Source organism: Podarcis tiliguerta (genome assembly GCF_965153285.1).
Source record: "Podarcis tiliguerta genome assembly, chromosome: 1".
NCBI classification, from domain to species: domain Eukaryota; kingdom Metazoa; phylum Chordata; class Lepidosauria; order Squamata; family Lacertidae; genus Podarcis; species Podarcis tiliguerta.
In genome coordinates, this window is record NC_139534.1 from 118,169,354 (window position 1) to 118,189,502 (window position 20,149).

At 46.1% G+C, this 20,149-nt stretch overlaps 1 protein-coding gene and 1 long non-coding RNA gene across 29 annotated transcripts in view; both read left to right on the plus strand.

Annotated features, from left to right (window-relative positions):
* The window catches only part of EVL (Enah/Vasp-like), a 150,838-nt gene that overhangs the window by 121,711 nt on the left and 8,978 nt on the right, over positions 1-20,149 (plus strand). For 12 of the 28 annotated variants that reach the window (XM_083435681.1, XM_083435655.1, XM_083435656.1 and 9 more), the window contains 6 exons: positions 3,215-3,278; positions 8,319-8,377; positions 8,990-9,874; positions 15,981-16,195; positions 18,079-18,194; positions 19,489-19,549. In XM_083435681.1, the coding sequence (XP_083291807.1) occupies positions 3,215-3,278; positions 8,319-8,377; positions 8,990-9,874; positions 15,981-16,195; positions 18,079-18,194; positions 19,489-19,549 (1,400 nt within the window). The remainder of the gene's footprint in view (positions 1-3,214; positions 3,279-8,318; positions 8,378-8,989; positions 9,875-15,980; positions 16,196-18,078; positions 18,195-19,488; positions 19,550-20,149) is intronic. The other 16 variants (XM_083435670.1, XM_083435672.1, XM_083435673.1 and 13 more) reach the window with 3 other exon arrangements.
* LOC310677754 lies at positions 9,881-11,945 on the plus strand. The gene is made up of 3 exons (XR_014511404.1): positions 9,881-10,461; positions 10,635-11,204; positions 11,433-11,945. It is a non-coding gene; the product is annotated as an uncharacterized lncRNA (long non-coding RNA).

Consider the following 20,149-nt stretch of genomic DNA (forward strand, 5'->3'; position numbering starts at 1 on the left):
ATAAATTATCTCCTCCTGATAATGCCATTGGGGCTCAGTAACAACACGCATTTATGTGTGACGTGCTACCAGTTCCTGAAGAAAGCGACCGCTCTGCCTCACGCAGGTCGTGCGCATGAGAAATTGGGCTGCTGCTGCTGAAAATAATTCCATGTTCTGAATGTGTGCATGAGGTTTGGCAGAGCATCAATGCGAAGCTGAACTTCAGAAAACCGGAGCAGGGCAGCTCTCTGCAGCCGACCAATTGTAAGAACGCAAGAACTTTCTAATTAGCCAGTGTTTGCAAGCAATTTGTAGCACTTTGGTCTGCCATGACACCATCTGCATCACAATGCGTTTTGTTTGGTTTGTTTCTGCTTAGCTGTAATAAGGAGAGAGACTTTGCCCTCTGTTATAAGGCGGGCGTAGCTCACTGAGCATCTGCCTTTGCATGCAGAAGATCCCAAGTTACGTTTCTGGCATGTCCCAAGTAGGGCTGGGAGAGACTCCTTCCTGAAATCCTTGACAGGTATAGATGGGCATCCCTCTGCTCCAAGGGTCTTTGAAAACTGCATGACTCCATCACCACCACCTCCTCCTACATCATTGTGAGGATTCTCACAATCCTGCCAATCTCAATACAGTGGTACCTCGGGTTAAGTACTGAATTCATTCTGGAGGTCTGTTCTTAACCTGAAGCACCACTTTAGCTAATGGGGCCTCCTGCTGCCGCCGCGCCGCTGGAGCACGATTTCTGTTCTCATCCTGAAGCAAAGTTCTTAACCCGAGGTACTATTTTTGGGTTAGCGGAGTCTGTAACCTGAAGCGTATGTAACCCGAGGTACCACTGTATAACATATGCAACATCTATTTAAATATTTAAAATTATAAATACAGTGGTACCTCGGTTTACGAACTTAATCCGTTCCAGAAGTCCGCTTTTAAACCGAAACCAAGGCGCGCTTTCCCTAATGGGGGGGGGGGGGACAATTTAAAATACAGGTTAAAAATACAATTTAAAATGCAGCCTCATTTTAATAATAGCCCATAGATCAAAACCATAAGGAAAGGGAAACATAAGGGTCAGACTGAGTCCAAACCAAAGGCCAGGCGGAACAGCTCTGTCTTGCAGGCCCTGCGGAAAGATGTCAAGTCCGGAAGGGCCCTAGTCACTTGTGACAGAGCGTTCCACCAAGTCGGGGCCAGTACTGAAAAGGCCCTGGCCCTATCTCTTTATATTCTGAGCGTTCAGAGATCTCAGGAGTGAAAATAAACCTGCCTCCTGGCTTACCCACCCTCTGCGGCATGGGCAACTAGGGTTTGCTTTCTTTGTGTTCTGCCCCATAACTCAGCCCGTTTAATTTCTCCATGGGATTCATTGCGAGCCATCGAGCCAGCTGCCCTCCTCCTGGAGCCTCCCGTTTATCTGGGTTCCATTTCTTGATGTGTGATGGACTCTTGGGTGTTAACATGGGATTCTAGGCCTTTTCCTTAGGCTCTAGAATATGTGTATTTGGGGCAGGGGAAATGACAGGCTTCACCCATGCAGTAGATGCATCCATTGGCACATCTTCAAAATATGGCTAAATGCATATTGTGATTTATTTACTTTTTAGGTCCCTACGTGTGTAAAAAACACACCTATGAGTACAGGCAAGTGTAGTAGTGTACCAGCAAACAAGTGAATATTTTTTGGGGAGCATGGAGACACAAACCCTTTTCCTGTGATGCCCCTCTCACATGTCCACTGAACACACAAGGTTTAAGGAGAGAGGATGTTGGAATCCATTGCACAGCAAACAAACAGGCACCAGGCTTGTAAAATACTGACTGGTAGCTGCTGGTTTTATGGACCTGTGTTTCTGGTTTTGAATTGCTGCTTGAGGGGATGCACAAACCTGTAAATTTTGCTTTCTTTCAGTTTCGCATTTTTCTAGCCTTAACTAAAGTTCTCCACTTTTCTTCATCAGCTTGCATTTAAAAAAAAACACACACAAAAAAAACCTCAGGAAATTTTGGCTGCAGTTTAGTGTTCATTTCTCTCACTCATTTTTCTATGACCTTCTGGCTAATGTAATGCATTTTGTCAGTTATGTTCACTAATACATGCGTTTTTGTGCACACTTGCCGCAAATACATGCATTATTTGTACACGTTATTGGTTGGAGAACTTCATTGCAATATTTGGAGCAGTGATATGTTTTGGCTCACTTGCTTTTTCCGTAAGTCTGAATTAAGTAGGTTCGCGTTAAAATGACGGGCCAAACTGAATTTCTCCTCCAATTCTTGGGAATACAAATAAATTGCAGGGGAAGTGATATGGAAGGAAGAATCAGTGGGTGATGGCACATGTAAAACACCTACCTTCCTTTCCCCAGACCCAAGTTTCCCCGTCTCTTCATTTGCCTTACAAGGGGAACATAAGATTGAGATTCTTGTGTTTTCCTTTTGGAAGTTTGAGAGTGTTTGGCTGTTGCTTGCCCATCCCTCCTCCTGCCTCACTGTAAAGTGAGGCTACGCTGGAGCAAGAAGAGGAGGAGGAGACACCGGGACAGGTGCTTTGCTTGCTTTACAGGGAGGAGGGATGGGCAAGCAAAGTGAGAGCTGCGCAAAGCAGGACAGAAGCCATGTAAGCGGCTCTCGCTTTGCTTGCTCCCGTCCGTCCCTCCTCCTGCTTTGCTGTGAAGCCAGCAGTGCAAGAGGCGCTGCGCAGCTCTCGCTGAAGCCAGCAGAGCAAGAGTGGTAGCTGCTCAGCGCCTCTTGCTCTGCTGGCTTCACAGCGAGCGACGGATGGGAGCCATGGCTCCGGCTGCAGAGGCATCCCTCAGCTCGTGACTGCAGCAATAGCCAAGGGATCCCTCTTGCTGCCCAGTGCATTCACTCCCTAAGACGCACAGACATTTCCCCTTACTTTTTAGGAGGAAAAAAGTGTATCTTGTGGAGCGAAAAATACGGTAATAGTTCTGCATTAGGTCTCCCTTTATCACAGGTGTCTTACTCCATAATACTTACCTTTGTGCTGGCACCTGATAATGGCTGGTTCCTGTATGTCCTGTGTTGCCTTTCAAGTCATCAACAGAAAACAAAATCAAGGTCCATCATTGGCATTGACACTTCACTTTGTCATGGCTGGCCAATGAGTGCTGCTTCAATGGCCTTAAATAATCTCCTTCAGATACCATACGACATATTCTTACTGCCTTTGCAATGATTACTGTGTTGTTTCATCTTCTAGGTCCAACAACCCAACGCCAGGTTCAAAATGGACCTTCTCCAGATGAAATGGAGGTTCAGAGACGGTAAGGAGCAAAAACAAATAATCTGCAAAGCACTGTAATTTTTTTAAGCAAATACCAACTGTTGCTAATATAATTGAGTCTATCAAAACACCAGGGCATTCTTTCAGAAACTGCGCTACTGTACAGGCCAGTTGTCACTATGAAAAATGATGCAATAAATGGAATTGTTATCCCATCAAAGTGGGTGGTAATTTTAGCCTCTGCTTCTATGTTTGCATCCTGATCTGTTAAAACCAATCAGGGTATTTGCAACCCGTGAGATTCCCTGTGTTGATAAAATATGTTTTGCCCATCAGGACTGTAGTACTCTGGGCTCCATCAGTTCTGTTCTGTATTATGAGACACTATAGGAAAGACTCTTCAGCACGATCAAGATATGTGTGAGACCGATCTGCACTCCGATCACTGCTTTCGCTTTTATTTTTCTGAGAAGCCTCATCCCTTACCTCTTTATTATTTATTGATTAGATTTATAAACTGTGCTTCCTCCCAGAGGAGTCCCAGGTGGCAAACCCATCTAAAACAACTATTCTGAAATATTCAAAAAATCATTCAAAATCCATTTTAAAACATTTTCCAAACTGGTAATTTCAGGGTTGCCAGGAACAGTTTCTTTCAGCCATCAAACACCTGGGTAAAGAGGATTTTTAAAAAAAAGAAAAAGAAAAAAGAAAAATCCTTCTGAGAGTCAGTAATGAGGGAAATGGATGCACCTCACCTGGGAGGGCATTCCACAAATGGGGAACTACCACTGAAAAGGCCCTGTCATAGGCCGTTTCCCGCTGGGAAGCCCCCGGAAGTGACACCAACAGCAAGGCCCTTAGTGGTGCATAGGGATGTTTCTACACAAAGTGGGGGTGGTCACAGAGACCACACTGCATATATGCAACTTATAATGTGGATCTTCCAGTCTGAGCTTGTGACGTTTATGCTGGTACTTAGCTTAGGTGATTGGAAGCAACAGGGCTAGTGAAGTTCCTTGCATGATCAGTTTGGTCCATTTGCAAAGTGTGTTGGAGTGAATCAACAAAGCTGACGTCCATTCCTAAGCCATCTTCACAATGTTTTGCTCGGTTATGTTTGTGTGTTTATTTTCTTAAGCTTCTTAAGCAAGCTTAAGGTGCTGGGCCTCTAATTATCAAGAGGATCACATTATGTAGAGAACATCCTGCTGGCTGCATCTACCTTAGTGATTATTTCAGACTGTTGTGTATAGTTCCGTTTCCTGAAATGGCGTGTGATCCCCTTATTGGCCGCTCCCTAAGATCCCAAATGACCCAAATGAAATACTTTATCAATCAAAATCAGGACCATTTAGAGGCATGGGTGGTTTTTCCCAGTTTTCATGCCATTTGTGACAATTAATTCTGCATTTTCTCAGTTACTGGACCTTCCAAAGTTCAGGACTGAAGCGACCATGGGATATTTCCAGAAACTCTTCTGAACTATCCTTGCGGGGAGATGTGTGCAAGTTACCATGATATGTGGGCAAGGTATTCGCAGATCAGGGCAATGCTTGCATTCGCAGCAGCGTCTTTGACTTCACAAACCAGAGCATGTTGTAGACAAGTGCAATGACTGGATGTCTGTCTCTCACTATTCCTATCACTTTTGGTGAAGAGATCGTGACTTCCATCCAGCCAGAAATTTCATCCAAATGAGGGACCTCTGGCTTCATGTTGGTCACCAAAACTGTGATAAGAAGCCACGCTGAAGATCCCACAGGGATTGGCCTGGTTAGAGTGGCACTTGCCACAACCGATCCTTTATATATATATATATATATATATATATAATTAATTTTTATTCAGTTTCCAATATACATTCCATCCATATTTAACATTCGCCTTTTACATATACATCTTTTGGACTTCCCTCAGCCTATCTGACAATTCTCCATATTATCACTACTACTCACATTTCTTAAATTTATATTGCACTTTGCCAATCTTAATCTTATCATATCATTCAAGCAACATTTCAATCGATCTTTTTCACAAAGCTTCTTGAAAGCCAGCAAGCGTTAGTTGCTCCTCACATACATTTTTGATATATTCTGTAAATTTATTCCAGTCCTCGGAAAATCTCTAGTCGCGTTGGTTCCAAATTTTTCCGGTCAATTTGTCCATCTCTGCATATTCCATCAGCTTCATTCTCCATTCTTCCCTAGTCGGCATTTCTTCCTGTTTCCATTTCTGGGCCATCAAAATTCTTGCTGCTGTCACTGCAACCGATCCTTTAAGATGGCCTCTCCAAGTGGCAGAGCTGCTGCACTCAGCTGGTCCAGACAGGAGCAGGGTAGATGCCAGCTACTACCACTATGGACATCAGAGAATTCTGATGGAAAGGCCTGGAAATTGCCAATGTTCATTTTTGCATCCCCTGTCCAGAACTTAAAACAATCCAGCAAATAAAATCAGTAGTCTCTGTTTTTGTTTTTAGCCCTCCAGTGATATGTAAATTAGAACCATAGAATTTTAGAGTTGGAAGGGACCCCGAGGGACATCTAGTCCAACCCCCTGCAATGCAGGAATCGTTTTGCCCAACAAGGTGCTTGAACCCACAACCCTGAGATTGAGAACCTCATGCTCTACCAGCTGAGCTTTCTTGATTATGTTTCTCCCACATTCGCCTTGTGTTTGCTTGCATTGAAGTAAATGGTGTGGAATAATTAATTGCATAAAATTCTGCCTTGGCGGGCAGCGAGACTAATAACATTGGGGGGGGGGGGAGCAATGTCTAAATTAGATTTACAGTGCAGCCCTACGCATGTGTACTCAGAAGTAAGGCTTATTTCCAGGTAAGTGTGTGTAGAAGGGGATGCAATTCAGCAGGGCTTACTTCTGAGTAGCCCTGCAAAGAATTGCTTTGTTAGTGCATTGCTCATATGTTAGCTCAAACAAGTGTGCTACCAAAGAGAGCACAAATTATAAATGCAAGTAGCAAATCTCCAAGGCAGTTTTGATCTGAAAGGCCCTCTGGTGGGAATTCCTCGAAACTACATGCTCCTTTAAAAGGCTATGGTTCCATCGCATGAGAATGATGCTGGTATACCTGCTACTTTTCCAGCCCTGAAGCCAATAGTAAAAGGATGTGAAGGAAATAGTTCCTGAGGAATAGTCCTTTGGGGGGGGGGGGGGACCAAGCTATATTTTCTTGCTATACCTGCACTGCGGAAGCAGTTACATGTTCCACAAAACAGGTGTTGCTTCCTATACCTGAGATCCACTTATGGAGGAATATTTTGGGAAATACGATTAGGAAACGATTACATTTGAGGCTAAGATTATTTATGTTGCTGAAAGCCATTTCACACAGATAGTTAGCCTTCGCATTTTTGCCAACAACAGCTCTTGTATTTTCAGATGAAAAACCAGAAAGACAGATCATAGACAGGGATCTTGAATACGGGATCCTAACTAAGCAGTTTCTGGCTTCTCCAAGAGCATGGTAATACAGTGGACACCCAGGTTGCGAACGTGATCTGTGCGGGATGCACGGTCGCAACCCACAGCGGCACGTCTGGGTTGCAATTTGGCGCTTACACGCATGCACAAAGCATGCACGACCGCCGAATCCCGGAAGTAACCCGTTCTGATACTTCCAGGTTTCGGTGGTCTGCAACCCGAAAAAACGCAACCTGAATTGTCTGTAACCCGAGGTATGACTGTAGTTTTTCTGTCCCTGAGGGGAGAAGGAAATGAAGTACAAATACTAGGTCCTTAGAAGTAGGGCTTAAGCAAACAACCACCCCCAGCTGCAATATGCTGTTGCTCTTGAGCCAGAAAGCCAAATGGCACTGCAGGTATTAAATCCTAATAGGTAACAATTTATCCCATAAAACCAGCCTTCACTAGGGATCTTAGGCCTATAATACCCAGTTCAGCAAAGGTTGAGCTTGCTGGCATGCCATTGAAATCCGATTGAAACCTGTTGAATTTAAAGCGTGCTTCACTTTCCCCTGGATGACATCACGTTTCCATGAGGGGTACTGTGAGTAGAAACAGCTTTCTACTTCTATACCCTACTAAGAGTAACAAAAGGTGCACCTACCTGGAGAGGAACCTTGTCAAAGACTGCCCTGCAGCCTGTTCTAGCTTGACTGTCCCCTTTCTGCCACAGGGCCATTCAAATTTCCCTGAGGGAAGGACCCGACTTTTTAAAAGGTAGATACAATATTGTTCATTGCAGTTCCTTTTTAAAATGCAGTTTAGGGTTTCCGCTGAATAAATCCTCCTTGCGATGATTTGTATGCTGAATGCCGGCTATAAATACCTAGTAGCCTTGTACCTGGCATTGCTTGGAAAACCTAAGAAAACAATAATAACAACAAAAATTCAATGCGGTTTTGAAAGGTTCAGTCCGCCATTTTGATTCAAAATGGTGCCCAACATAGAGAGAAACCTACTCCTTGAAATCAGCCACCATCATGCAAAATTGGGTTACAGTCCATTAAAGGGTGTTCCACATATAGTAAACAGGCAAACAACATTCCAGAATACATAGTACAGTGGTGCCCCGCAAGACGAATGCCTCGCAAGACAGAAAACCCGCAAGACGAAAGGGTTTTCCGTTTGCAGAGCCGCTTCGCAAGACGAATTTCCCTATGGGCTTGCTTCGCAAGATGAAAATTGACGAAAATCTTGCGATTTTTTTTCACTCCAAAACCCCTTTTTCTGAAGCGCTAAGCTGCTAAAAGCATTTTAGCAGCAAAACCGCTAATCCCTTAAGCCTTAAAAAGCCGTTTTTAGCCCTTATACTGTCAATAGCGCTAATAGCGCTAATCCACTAATGGGCTTGCTTCGCAAGACGAAAAAACCGCAAGACGAAAAGACTCGCGGAATGGATTCTTTTTGTCTTGCGAGGCACCACTGTAGATTGTAATAAATGAACAGTGCCGCAAGAAAGCTGTTTTGTGGGCATCATCCCTCCCCCCCCCCCAACAAACTATACCCAGCGCAAACAAAGCCAAAGTGTCTGGTCAAATGCACATTAGAAACTAAAACTTGATTTGTTTTTCCTTATTCCCCTTTGTTTTAGGCAAGCCATGGAGCAGCAGCAGCGCCAGGAATCTCTGGAAAGAAGAACCTCTACCACAGGCACGTATCCAGCTTTTGTAAGCAACGCAGGCCTCGCCTTTCCCCTGCTTGCCTCCCTTAACTTTCACCTGCTCCCTGGAAACGGTATGGCCTGTTGAGTATTGCTGCAATTATCCTGTGGCTTGAAAACATTTCAGTCAGACACGGGAGGTACAAAGAGGGATGGCAACTGCGCAAGTGCAGCTGACGTCGAAACGTAGCTCATTGTGCTCTGGGATTTGGTTGCTCTTCGTTTTTCTGCAAGGTGTTTTCACACCGCAGGATTAGAAATCTTCTTCGGCTTAAATGGCATGGGATGCAAAAGGAAAGGCTGGAGTGGCTGTGTTTTGTTCCGTCTTCTACGTTATAGCAAACAGGCATGGCCCAGAGGAAGGCCAGTGCTTTGTGGCGTGTTGGTGTTTAACTGTCCTGGCTTTGTTTGGGCATCCTTAAAACCTATACCTGTACTAATCTTTATTAAGTTTTGGCTTTGTTTTGATTTGTTTTTGATTTAATTCCTCCTTCCCCCTGTACCCAGTCTTTCTAACCATGGTGCCATCTGTCGTTCCTCCGTTCCAAACCATCTTATTCTTTCTCCTCCCCCCCCCCCTTTTCCTTTTCTGTTATTTTTAGTTTCCACCCTTCAGATAAAAGTGTCTTCTTCCCCCTTCCACTGCCAGTCTCCTCCTCCTGACTACAGTAACTACAATGCTTCCACTTCCACGGGCGCTGTCCCGCCTCCACCTCCTTACGCCAAAGTTATCTCGTCGGCATCTTCTCCTCTCCCTGACCCTGTGGGCAAAGCCTCTTTCAAGCCCCCTCAGGGGCCCAGGGAACCCCCTCTGCACTGCCACCGACCTTCTGCCTCAGAGTTCTCTCCATCTCCAGCTTCCTCCATCCCTCCGGCCTGGCCAGGCTACAGGACTGTGACACGAAGCACCAAGCACATCTCTTTATCCCCGCCACCTGCCCCGGCTTCCCATTACCCCTTCGCCCCTCCTCAGCCCACCAGGCGCTCCTCTCTCTCCTATTCCCCTCAGCCTCCCTCCCCACCCGTGACCCTGACGCCCCCCGTACAAAAGGGTCTGTTCTTGCAGCCCCATATTCCAGTGGTCCTCCCTCTCCTCCCTGCCCAAAGCGGCAGGATGCGGGGGCCCACAGATACCGTGGTCCAAGACACCTCCGCAAACGTACCTCAGCTAGGTCGAAACGGCCACCGCGACGGACCTTTTGCCACGCAAATTCCTCCAAGCTCCTCTAGGACCCAGGTAAAGAGAACAGACGAGTCCTATTTCTCGTACTTGGAAGCCGTGCCTGTTTCGCATCTGCCTGTCATAGCCGACCCAGCGGGGTCTTACATCCAGGCTTTCCCCCGCCCCCCGCAACATTCGCCTCATTCTCCACACCAGCTCTATCCATCCATCTCACACTTTGTTCCTTATTACGCCGCTGTATCTGAGGTGAATTTGTCCAAGAGGAACCTTCCTTACATGACTTCATCAACCATTTCCCACTTCAGTAAGTACTTGGTTTGAAAGAATTGCATTGATTTCTATTTAGGCGACACCTTTAGGTTTTAAGCAGTAGGTTATAAGCCCAATTTTTTGACCAGACTTTCAAGAGCATGCTTAAGTGCTTGTGGAAGGTGCAGGACAGAGGTGGCAAAAACCTGGAACTCTCTAGGTGTTGTTTGATTCTCATTGGGCCCAGTTAGCATGAATCTGACCAAACTGCGGGAGGCAGTGGAAGACAGGAGTGCCTGGCGTGTTCTGGTCCATGGGGTCACGAAGAGTCGGACACGACTAAACAACAACAAGCATGATCTGCAGTCAGGAATTATGGGAATAGGGAGTCCCATCAACATCTGGAGGGTATAGGCTCCCCAATAAAGATGTTATATCCCAGAGAACTACATGCATAACTAGTATAGTGTAGAACCTTTTTCAGGCCAGAGACAAAAAACTAAAATTTGCAAAAGATTTTTTTTAAAGCACATTCAGTGAGAGAACAGGGAGTGCTGACGTAAGGGAGGCAGACCGCGCCCCCTCCCCAGTTAGCATATGTTAATTCAGTGGTTCTCAAAGTTTTTCCCCTGTGCCAGTGGCGTAGCGTGGGTTGTCAGCACCCGGGGCAAGGCAAGTAATTTGCACACCCTAACCCGTGGATTTGAGCCCCCTAACCCATGGATTTGCGCCCCCTAACCCTAACCCCCAGATATTGCGCCCGGTGCGGCCGGCCCCCCCTGCACCCCCCACGCTACGCCACTGCCCTGTGCCAGAATAAAATCGCGCCACCCTGATTTTTTTTTATTGAAAGGAAATACGTCGGAAAACAAAAAGGAGCAACTCCTAGCAGTGGCTGATTAGAACACAGAACACAACTATTTTATAATGTAGCCATGGGGCATCCAGAAAGTAATAAGACAATGAAGTTACATAAAAACAGTTACCATTCTTGCACGCTTGATTCTCCTGCTTTCATTTTGAAAAGATATCTATCCATATTTGGCAAATAAAAAATGTTTTGATACTATACTATACTACACTGAAATGTAGAAATGTTTCTTTGATTGGCCTTGAATCTTCCTGCCGCAATTGCCACACTCTCCTGCCACCACACCTTTTGAGAACCACTGTGTTAACGGATTGCCTGTACAGAAGTCTCATAGGCTGAGGGAGGACTTTAGTGCAATGTGCCAGCGGAGAGCACAAACCGTAATCAACAAAGTTTGAGGTTCAACTCTTAGCTTTGCTGGGAAGTAGCTAGGTGGCCTCAGGCAAGCCACCATCTGCATTATACAGTTAACGGTACTGACCTCCCTTACAAGGTTGGTGTAGGAATTACAGTGGTACCTCGGGTTAAGTATTTAATTCGTTCTGGAGGTCTGTTCTTAACCTGAAACTGTTTTTAACCTGAAGCGCCACTTTATATAATGGGGCCTCCTGCTGCCGCCACGCCGCCGGAGCACGATTTCTGTTCTTATCCTGAAGCAAAGTTCTTAACCTGAAGCACTATTTCTGGGTTAGCGGAGTGTGTAACCTGAAGCGTATGTAACCCGAGGTACCACTGTACTGAGATGACTGAGCATTTTGAACAGCCTAAAGCAATCTATAAATGCTACGTAGTGGCTCTGTTTAGCTTAGGGCTCTGGATCTGCAGCAGCCCCTTTTATGCCACAGAAAAGGGCTACTGAAATATTGAGGGAAGGTGGGCAGTTTGAGTTGCAGAATTGGAAGGGAAGTCTTCTTTTCCTAGCGGGCAGGGAAGGCAAAGCACATCCGAAGCAGTGCTTTCATTTGTGGCAATGCTCTGTTTCAGTTCTGGTGTGACCCTGTGCTTGTCATCTGAGGCACTTTCTTTATGTCCCCCCACTCCAGAGAGGTTTGGAGGGAGGCAACAAGAGAACAGGCCTTTTCTGTGGTGGCTCCCTGATTGTGGAATGCTCTCGCCAGAGAGGCTCGCCTGGCACCATCATCACATGTCTTTGGGCACCAGGCAAAAACATTCCTCTTTATCTGGGCCTTTGGCTATTAAATAATCTATGGCCTGTGAAAGTGTGGGGGAGAGGGCTGTTATTAGGATGACTATTTTATTACAGTGGTGCCTCGCAAGACGAAAAGAATCCGTTCCGCGAGTCTTTTCGTCTTGCGGGTTTTCCGTCTTGCGAGGCATTCGTCTTGCGGGGCACCACTGTATTAGGCTGTCTGTCAGTATGCTTCTTATTATGTTTTTTTTATCATCGATGTTCTGTGATGTGTTTTTAATGTTGTACACTGCCCTGGGATCTTTTGATAAAGGGAGGTATATAAATTGAATAAATAATACTAATAATAATTCTCATAAAAGAAGCAACATGCTTCAAGGGGTATGCATAAGGTAGCTTCACAGGCAGCCTGGCTAAAAGGCTAAACTCATTGGGGGGAGGGGATAAAGAGAGCAGGAGTTCTCATTTGGAGAATTCTGAAATCCGCTGAGTTGTAGATCTACTTCGCTTTTTCGTTGTGGGCTTGAACGGAGGTTACGGACTGGAAGACAACCCCAAATTAAGAGGAATATCAAACACTTTGGTGGTTTTAGAGAGCAGTGTGATTTAAGTGACAGAAACAAAGCTGTAGACAGGTTAGAAATTAACCTAATTGTATGATAAGGAATTTTTGGGGAGGGGAAGGCAGAGAATGCACACATGAGTAAAAGAACTTCTGAGAGCAAGGTTAGTCAGCGGCTGAATCATAGAATCATAGAGTTGGAAGAGACCACAAGGGCCATCGAGTCCAACCCCCTGCCAAGCAGGAAACACCATCCGAGCACTCCTGACATATGGTTGTCAAGCCTCTGCTTAAAGACCTCCAAAGAAGGAGACTCCACCACACTCCTTGGCAGCAAATTCCACTGTCGAACAGCTCTTACTGTCAGGAAGTTCTTCCTAATGTTTAGGTGGAATCTTCTTTCTTGTAGTTTGGATCCATTGCTCCGTGTCCGGCTGCATTAGCTCATCATAGTAAGACCTGATGAAGGAGACCCCTGCTGGTTGTTCCATGACCAATTGATTGTCAAAGGGCAGCACAGAATTGGCCCTTCTCAGAGGCAGCACCTGTTAATTTCATCATCATCATCATTTATTTATACCCCGCCCTTCTGGCTGGGTTTCCTCAGCCACTCTGGGCGGCTCCCAATAGAATATTAAAAACATGATAAAACATCAAACATTAAAAACTTCCCTGAACAGGGCTGCCTTCAGAGGTTTTCTAAAAGTCAGGTAGTTGTTTATTTCTTGACATCTGATGGGAGGGTGTTTCACAGGGCGGGCGCCACCACCAAGAAGGCCCTCTGCTTGGTTCCCTGTATCTTCACTTCTCGCGGTGAGGGAACCACCAGAAGGCCCTTGAAGCTGGACCTCAGTGTCCGGGCTGAACGATGGGGGTGGAGACGCTCTTTCTTAATATAAGCCCTGAGGACTCAAATTATAGGCACAGAATGATATTGTTTATGGATGAACAGGTTAGCACAAAAATGCATAGGAAAAGTAGTCACCAGTGCTTTGCTTCGGGGGGGGGGGGAGGTGCTGGTACTCTGGGTGGCTGCCCTGGGCGCAAAATTTCCTAGGGGCCAGGGAAAACAATTACATGTAGAATCACTACATGTCTACCAGAAGGAACTTCATTAAGACCTTGCTATATAGTTCTTACATGATGCCTGTTAAGTAAATGACCATACCTTTTTTCTGTACTCACTGACTGTGTATGCCTTATTTTCACCTTGGGTCCTACCGTCCAACATTCTGCCAGGACACGGGCTCGCGGGCTTTGGGAAGGAGGCAGCGCAACTCCAGGATTCTGTAAGAGCCTCATGCTTCCTTCCCCAAACCTGGGGAACATTTGCCCAGCTCAGGGAAGAAGGCATGATGCTCTGAGAGCACCTGAGAGCCTTCCCGCCTCCTTATCCTTCGAAAAGGCGCTGGTACTGCGTACCGTTGTGTACCGCCAGGAAAAAAAGCACTGGTAATCACAAGAAGAAGCTAAAGGGTGGGCTTTTATCTCCAAGCCATAATGCAGCACCCACCTCCCCCAGGTAATTCACAAGATGGAGGCAGTATTTATTTTTAAACACCTATAAATGAGTGTTTGCCCAAACTTTCATGGAAACTTTGCCCAACCTTAACTTTTTAATTCTTTGTTTTTGTACACTATCCTGTTTTAGTTGTGACATAGATAGATGATAGATAGATAGTTTTGCTTTTATCTTGGGTTTCTAATCTAGTTATTCATAAACTTTTACTGAGTGCCCATTCTTAATTGGTTTATGTCAAGGAACAGTCAAGGATTTTTTAAAAAAAAATTATATGAAGTGGTATACTTTTTAAAAATAAATAACATCTTTCTAAGTGTCCCAACCTGGTGGCTGGGAAGCAATTTTGATTTGCCAAAGATGACAGAACGGGTGGACGTTTACAAGTTTGGAATAATGTAAAGTTAAGTGTGATGCTGGGACATTTTTGCATATACGTTAGAACATAAAAATGTATCGACCCCAAATATCTGTCCAGATGTGTCTTTTTCGCAGTGGCCAAGTTCAGTTGTGGCCCAGGGTGAAATGCAGAAACCTCTCAAGGCTACAAATATTTAAACAAGAGAACAGGTTTAGCTGCCTATAAAATTTGTGGAATCTACTTTATTGGGAGAGTTTTGTGTGAATGTATCTTTCAGTGATTTCTGTCTAGATCAAGGATTCCCAAACTATGGTCCGCAGGTGATGTGTATGTTGATTTGTTGTTGACGAGGGGAGTTGGGGCATATCCATCTCACGAAATATTCATAGTGAATTTTTAAAATTATATTTTATTGCTTCTTTTATTACGTATATTCTACTTTATTGCAATACCATTTGAATGACCCAAAGCATGGCAGACGCCTGGGATCTGAACCCTGGGGAAAGAGTTGCCGACTGGTGACTAAGGGATGGGGAGAGAGAAGATCAGTGGTGTATTGGCCGAGGTCATGGTGGGTTGAAGACCCCCTTACTATTTCTGCAGCAGGGTCCCTATCTCCAGCGTCCTAGATCCACCCAATCAGCATGAAAGGGGAGCTTTTTAGCCATTATATGTTCCAAAGCTAAGCGTTCAGAGCACTGAAAAGACAATGTGCTTCAGTTTTACGAGAATGGTGTGCAAGTTCTGTTACATATTATGGAAAACACAACTTAAGTCACTCTGAAAGAAGATATTGGAGTGGTCCAAATCATTTGTCTAAGAAATCTGTGGATGAAGAGTAATAGACAGATAGTGTAGTGTAGTGGTTAAGAGCGGTGGACCCGTAATCTGGTGAACCGGGTTCGCTTCCCTGCTCCTCCACATGCAGCTGCTGGGTGACCTTGGGCCAGTCACACTTCTCTGAAGTCTCTCAGCCCCACTCACCTCACAGAGTGTTTGTTGTGGGGGAGGAAGGGAAAGGAGAATGTTAGCCGCTTGGAGATTCCTTAAGGAGAGTGAAAGGCAGGATATCAAGTCCAAACTCTAATAAATAATAATAATAATAATAATAATAATAATAATTGCACAGAAAATAGTAGCTCTGGCTGAAAGGCAATGCACAGGGATCAACACTGATTGTTGTGATGCATCCCTGATTATTATATTGTATAATTATAAGATTATTGTAAGGCGGGGTGTCTTTGAGTGGGCTTTGGCTGTGACTATCTTGAAGGGCGGCTGCATTTGCCCCTGTAGAAAATCTGTGGATATTTGCTTGCTCAGGACCCAAACTGTTCCCCAAGGGGCATTTGACGTACAGTGGTACCTCGGGACGTCTGCGTGTGTGCAGGTCGTGTTTCGCCGCTTCCGCACATGCGCGTGACGTCATTTTAAGCACATGCGCGAGCGGCGAAACCCAGAAGTAATGCGCTCCGTTACTTCCGGGATGCTGCGGAGCACAACTTGAACGTGCTCAACCCGAAGCACATTCAACTCGAGGTATGACTGTATGCTGCTTGCTGGGTGGATCATGGGAACCTGAGAAATTCGGTGTCTCCTGTCTACTTTGACATGAGCAACGTTTAAGGAAAGGGGGACAAGAAGTGTGCGGGGTGGAGCACCATGTGATTTCTGAATTATTGTTCTTTTATGTTCCAGGCCCCGTCCTTCCACCAGGCCACCCCTCGGCTGGGATACCCACTTCCTCTGGTGGTCCTCCTCCGCCTCCTCCCCCGCCTCCTCCCCCTTCCGGCACTGTGCCACCCCCGCCGCCCCCGTTGCCAGTAGGCGGTGGAGGGTCCGGCACTGACGACGGGTCCGTGTCGGGACTAGCGGCAGCTCTGGCTGGTGCCAAACTAAGGAGAGTACAACGGGTAAGTAATGAGGGCTGCTGCTGCTGCTGCTGCTGGTGGTGGTGGTGGTGGCCGTGGTGGCATAGAGTTTAGACCAGGAACCCAGTTTCAAATCCTAGCTCTGCTGAAGCAAGCTGCTCACTACCCCTGTCTCTCAGCTTTAGCCTTCCATCTTAGGGCAGATATTATAGGGGCAGTGGCGTAGCGTGGGTTGTCAGTACCCGGGGCAAGGCAAGTAATTTGCGCCCCCTAACCCGTGGATTTGCGCCCCCTAACCCTAACCCCCAGATGTTGTGCCCAGTGCGGCCGGCCCCCCCTGCACCCCCCACGCTACGCCACTTTATAGGGGCACCCTCCCTTTTGCCAAGGCATAATCCTGACACAAAATATGCAGCACTCACTCCACCAACACTAAATTCTTTGGTGTTCCAGATGGGTTGTTGTTGTCATCCATCTGTCTCGAGAGACAGTGGAGTGCACCTCTGTGGGTAAAGTCAAACTACTGTGTTAGTGGCACCAAAGTGACCTCTCCAGGACGCAAGACTGGGCAGTGTGTATGGAGGTCCTGGGCTGCCCAGATGACAAGACCTCCCTCTCGGCCTCGCTGATGTGGTCCAGTGGAAAGCAGGGCAATGTGTTTAGTATCAGCTTGGCTGCAGGAGTTGCTGGAAAGAGGCATAAAAGGCTCCATTCAACCGTCTTAGAGACTCCACTCTGGATCTGCCGATCAGAAGGTCGACGGTTCAAATCCCTGCGACGGGGTGAGCTCCCGTTGCTCGGTCCATGCTCCTGCCAACCTAGCAGTTCGAAAGCACGTCAGAGTGCAAGTAGATAAATGGGTACCACTCTGGCGGGAAGGTAAATGGCATTTCCGTGCGCTGCTCTGGTTCGCCAGAAGCGGCTTAGTCATGCTGGCCACATGACCCGGAAGCTGTATGCCGGCTCCCTCGGCCAATAAAGCGAGATGAGCGCCGCAACCCCAGAGTCAGTCACGACTGGACCTAATGGTCAGGGGTCCCTTTTACCTTTCTAACTCCTGAGCCTTCTCTTCTCCCAAAGATGTCCCACAAGGTGGCAGAGGTTTAGAATCAGAGTTTTCTTTCTCCTGGCTGTGCTAACTTCCCAGGTTGTCAAGCCCTATCTTCCCCAAGATGGGTATTGCCCTTATTAATACTTCACGGTGGAGTTTAGAACCCAGTACACTAATGTCCTGGCGGAGTGTTAGCATGGATGTCTTGTTCTGAGTGAATGAGGCTGCCTACCCAACTCAGCATGCATAGCTCTGGATTAGATGGCAGGTCGCTCTCAAGTCACATGATGTGTGTGCAGGCAATAGCACCTTCAGGTTTTTCTGCCCCTGTGTCCCTCAGCAACTCCCAGGCCAATCAGCAAGCCCATTTTTAAAAGATAAACTCCGTACAGTGGATGCATGTGTGTCGTATTCACACTGCAGATTACTGCTGTTCCATGGAAGTAATTTATGCTTCTCTCAGTAAGGCTTGTGTTCACGTGATGTGTTTACAACTAAGGTGCTTTTATTACTGAATTCAGTCATCAGTCTCTATAAAATAGACACACATCATTGTATCATATCACTTCATACGTGTGCATGTACACACCAGTGCAGCAAACAAATCTTCCTTTAAAAATAATAATGATAATAAGATAATATGAAGATTCGTGTCCTGCAGACAACTAATTAGTAAAGCAACACACACACACACACACACACACACACACACAAAATTCACAGGTGGCCTCCTATTATGTTTCAGCCACTAGTTGTCTTGACAGCGACAGCTGCCCTTAGTGCCTTGGATTTTTTTGTCGCCTTTCTCTGCTTAGACAGCAAAATTGGACCCCCTTAGTGCCCAGATCTAAAATGCTGGTTTCTGTCTTAAAAGCCAGAGGATGCCTCAGGAGGTTCTAGTCCCAGTGGTACTTCCAAGGGCGATGCCAATAGGACGAGTAGTGGTGGAGGCGGACTAATGGAAGAAATGAATAAACTACTGGCGAAAAGGTTGGTGGTTCTCACTCCTGCCTGCAGTAATTGAGGGGTGGGATGTTGTGTATTATCTGTGAGTGACACTGCCTCTTATCTAATCCCCCCACCCCCAAACGGTTCCAAGAATCTTAGCGAGGAGGGAGAGGTAGATTTGGCCCACTATAACCCATTAACTTAGGTGCTAATCTCTAACTTAGGGAGACCAGGGCGACTGTGCTTGGAGGTTTTCAAGCCAAGGAGCAGCCCAAATTCCACAGTGGGGGCCGGGGATTAGACTATAGGTTGGGATCTACCAGTAGATCCCTGGGTGATCTGTAGTAGTAGATTGGCAAGAGTTTATGACTCCCGGTTGTTTAACCATAGCAACAACAACACAGCTTTCCCCACCTCGGAGATGGTGCTGAAGTGAAGAACGCTAACCAGGAGTGGGCTTTTGTGTGAAAATACTGTGAGGGTCAGATCAATGTTGATCCTATAAACCAACATCTAGGCTCAGAATTTGCCCAGGCACCATGTTCACACAGTGCATAGTTCATCTACGACATGGTTTCCCAAACTTGGGTCTCCAGCTGTTTTTTGGACTACAACTCCCATCATCCCTAGCTAGCAGGACCAATGGTCAGGGATGGTGGGAATTGTAGTCCCAAAACAGCTGGAGACCCAAGTTTGGGATACCCTGCTCTCTGGGATTCGCTCCCAAATAATATGTGATGATGGCCAACAACTTGGGTGAATTGAAAGAGGACTGCAGCAATTCAAGGAGAAGGTTTCCAGTCGCTACCAGCTACAATGTTCTACCTCCACTCTGGAAAGGGATATGCCTCTGAAATCCAGTTGCTGGGAATCACAAGTGAGGAGAACTAGTGGGCTTCTCATCGGCATCTGGTTGGATGCTGAACTAGATCAGCAATTGATCTGACCCAGCAGAGCTCTTCTGGTGCTCTTTGTGTTCTTAATTGCAACTGTATGTCTTCTGCACTTGACTCTCGTTGGTAGATCAACCAGACCTGGTTGGTAGATCAACCACCAAAGTAACTCTGACAAGCCTTCCCAGTTCTGCTTTACTATTGCTTTCCGCATTGCCTCTGGAAGAATAACTACAGTTGCCATGTTTAATAGGGATTACTTGTTGTCTAGTACAGATTCTTCTCTCTGCCTTCTGTGCGCGCACACATAAATTCAACTAAGTAAGGTAAGGGGACGGGGGAGGAAAGAGCATGTATGAACTCGCTGGTTCTCTGAATGCTGTGGTCAGTGAATATTTTCCCGAGGAACTAGTTTATAGTCTCTCCCTTCACTCTGTCCTAAGGAGGAAAGCAGCATCACAGTCGGACAAGCCAGCCGACAAAAAAGAAGAGGAAAGCCAAAACGTAAGTGGAACACTGTGAAAAATGTCTCCCAGACCAGTTGGTGTAAGAAGGCATTGTTTTCCATTCCTCTGTGCATTTGTCGCTTGCAACATCGTTTCTTTTCTGCTGCGAGTTCGCCTTCTGCACAAAACGAAGTTTTCAGTCTCACGAAGCGATTTCAGCTGCCTAAGAGTGACTGGCCTCTTTCCACACATGTTGACATCGTGACTTGATGACGTGCCATCACTCTCAGGGGCAGGCGGGGGGGTTAAGTAATTTTTGTGTAATTTACAAATATTGTTCTCACCTCGCTTTTAATATCGAGGAAATTTAACGTGGAATACGTACACGTACATGAAATTGCTTTCTTTAAAAAACAAAGGAAAACAGGCGGTTGGCTCTCGGACCAGCGTGTATTAAAATTTGTAAGAGAGCGAGAATCTCGCAGTGTGTGGGTGAGCTGCAGCTTCGATATCTGCTTTGGTCCAGGCAGATCAAATTAGGTGTGTCCACTTCAAAATCCCAATTTGCCAGATCCCTCTGTGACCTCTGAGCTTGAGCTGCATAAACCAGCACTGAACTCACACGCGGACTGATTTGCCAAACAATGGTTTATGGCTT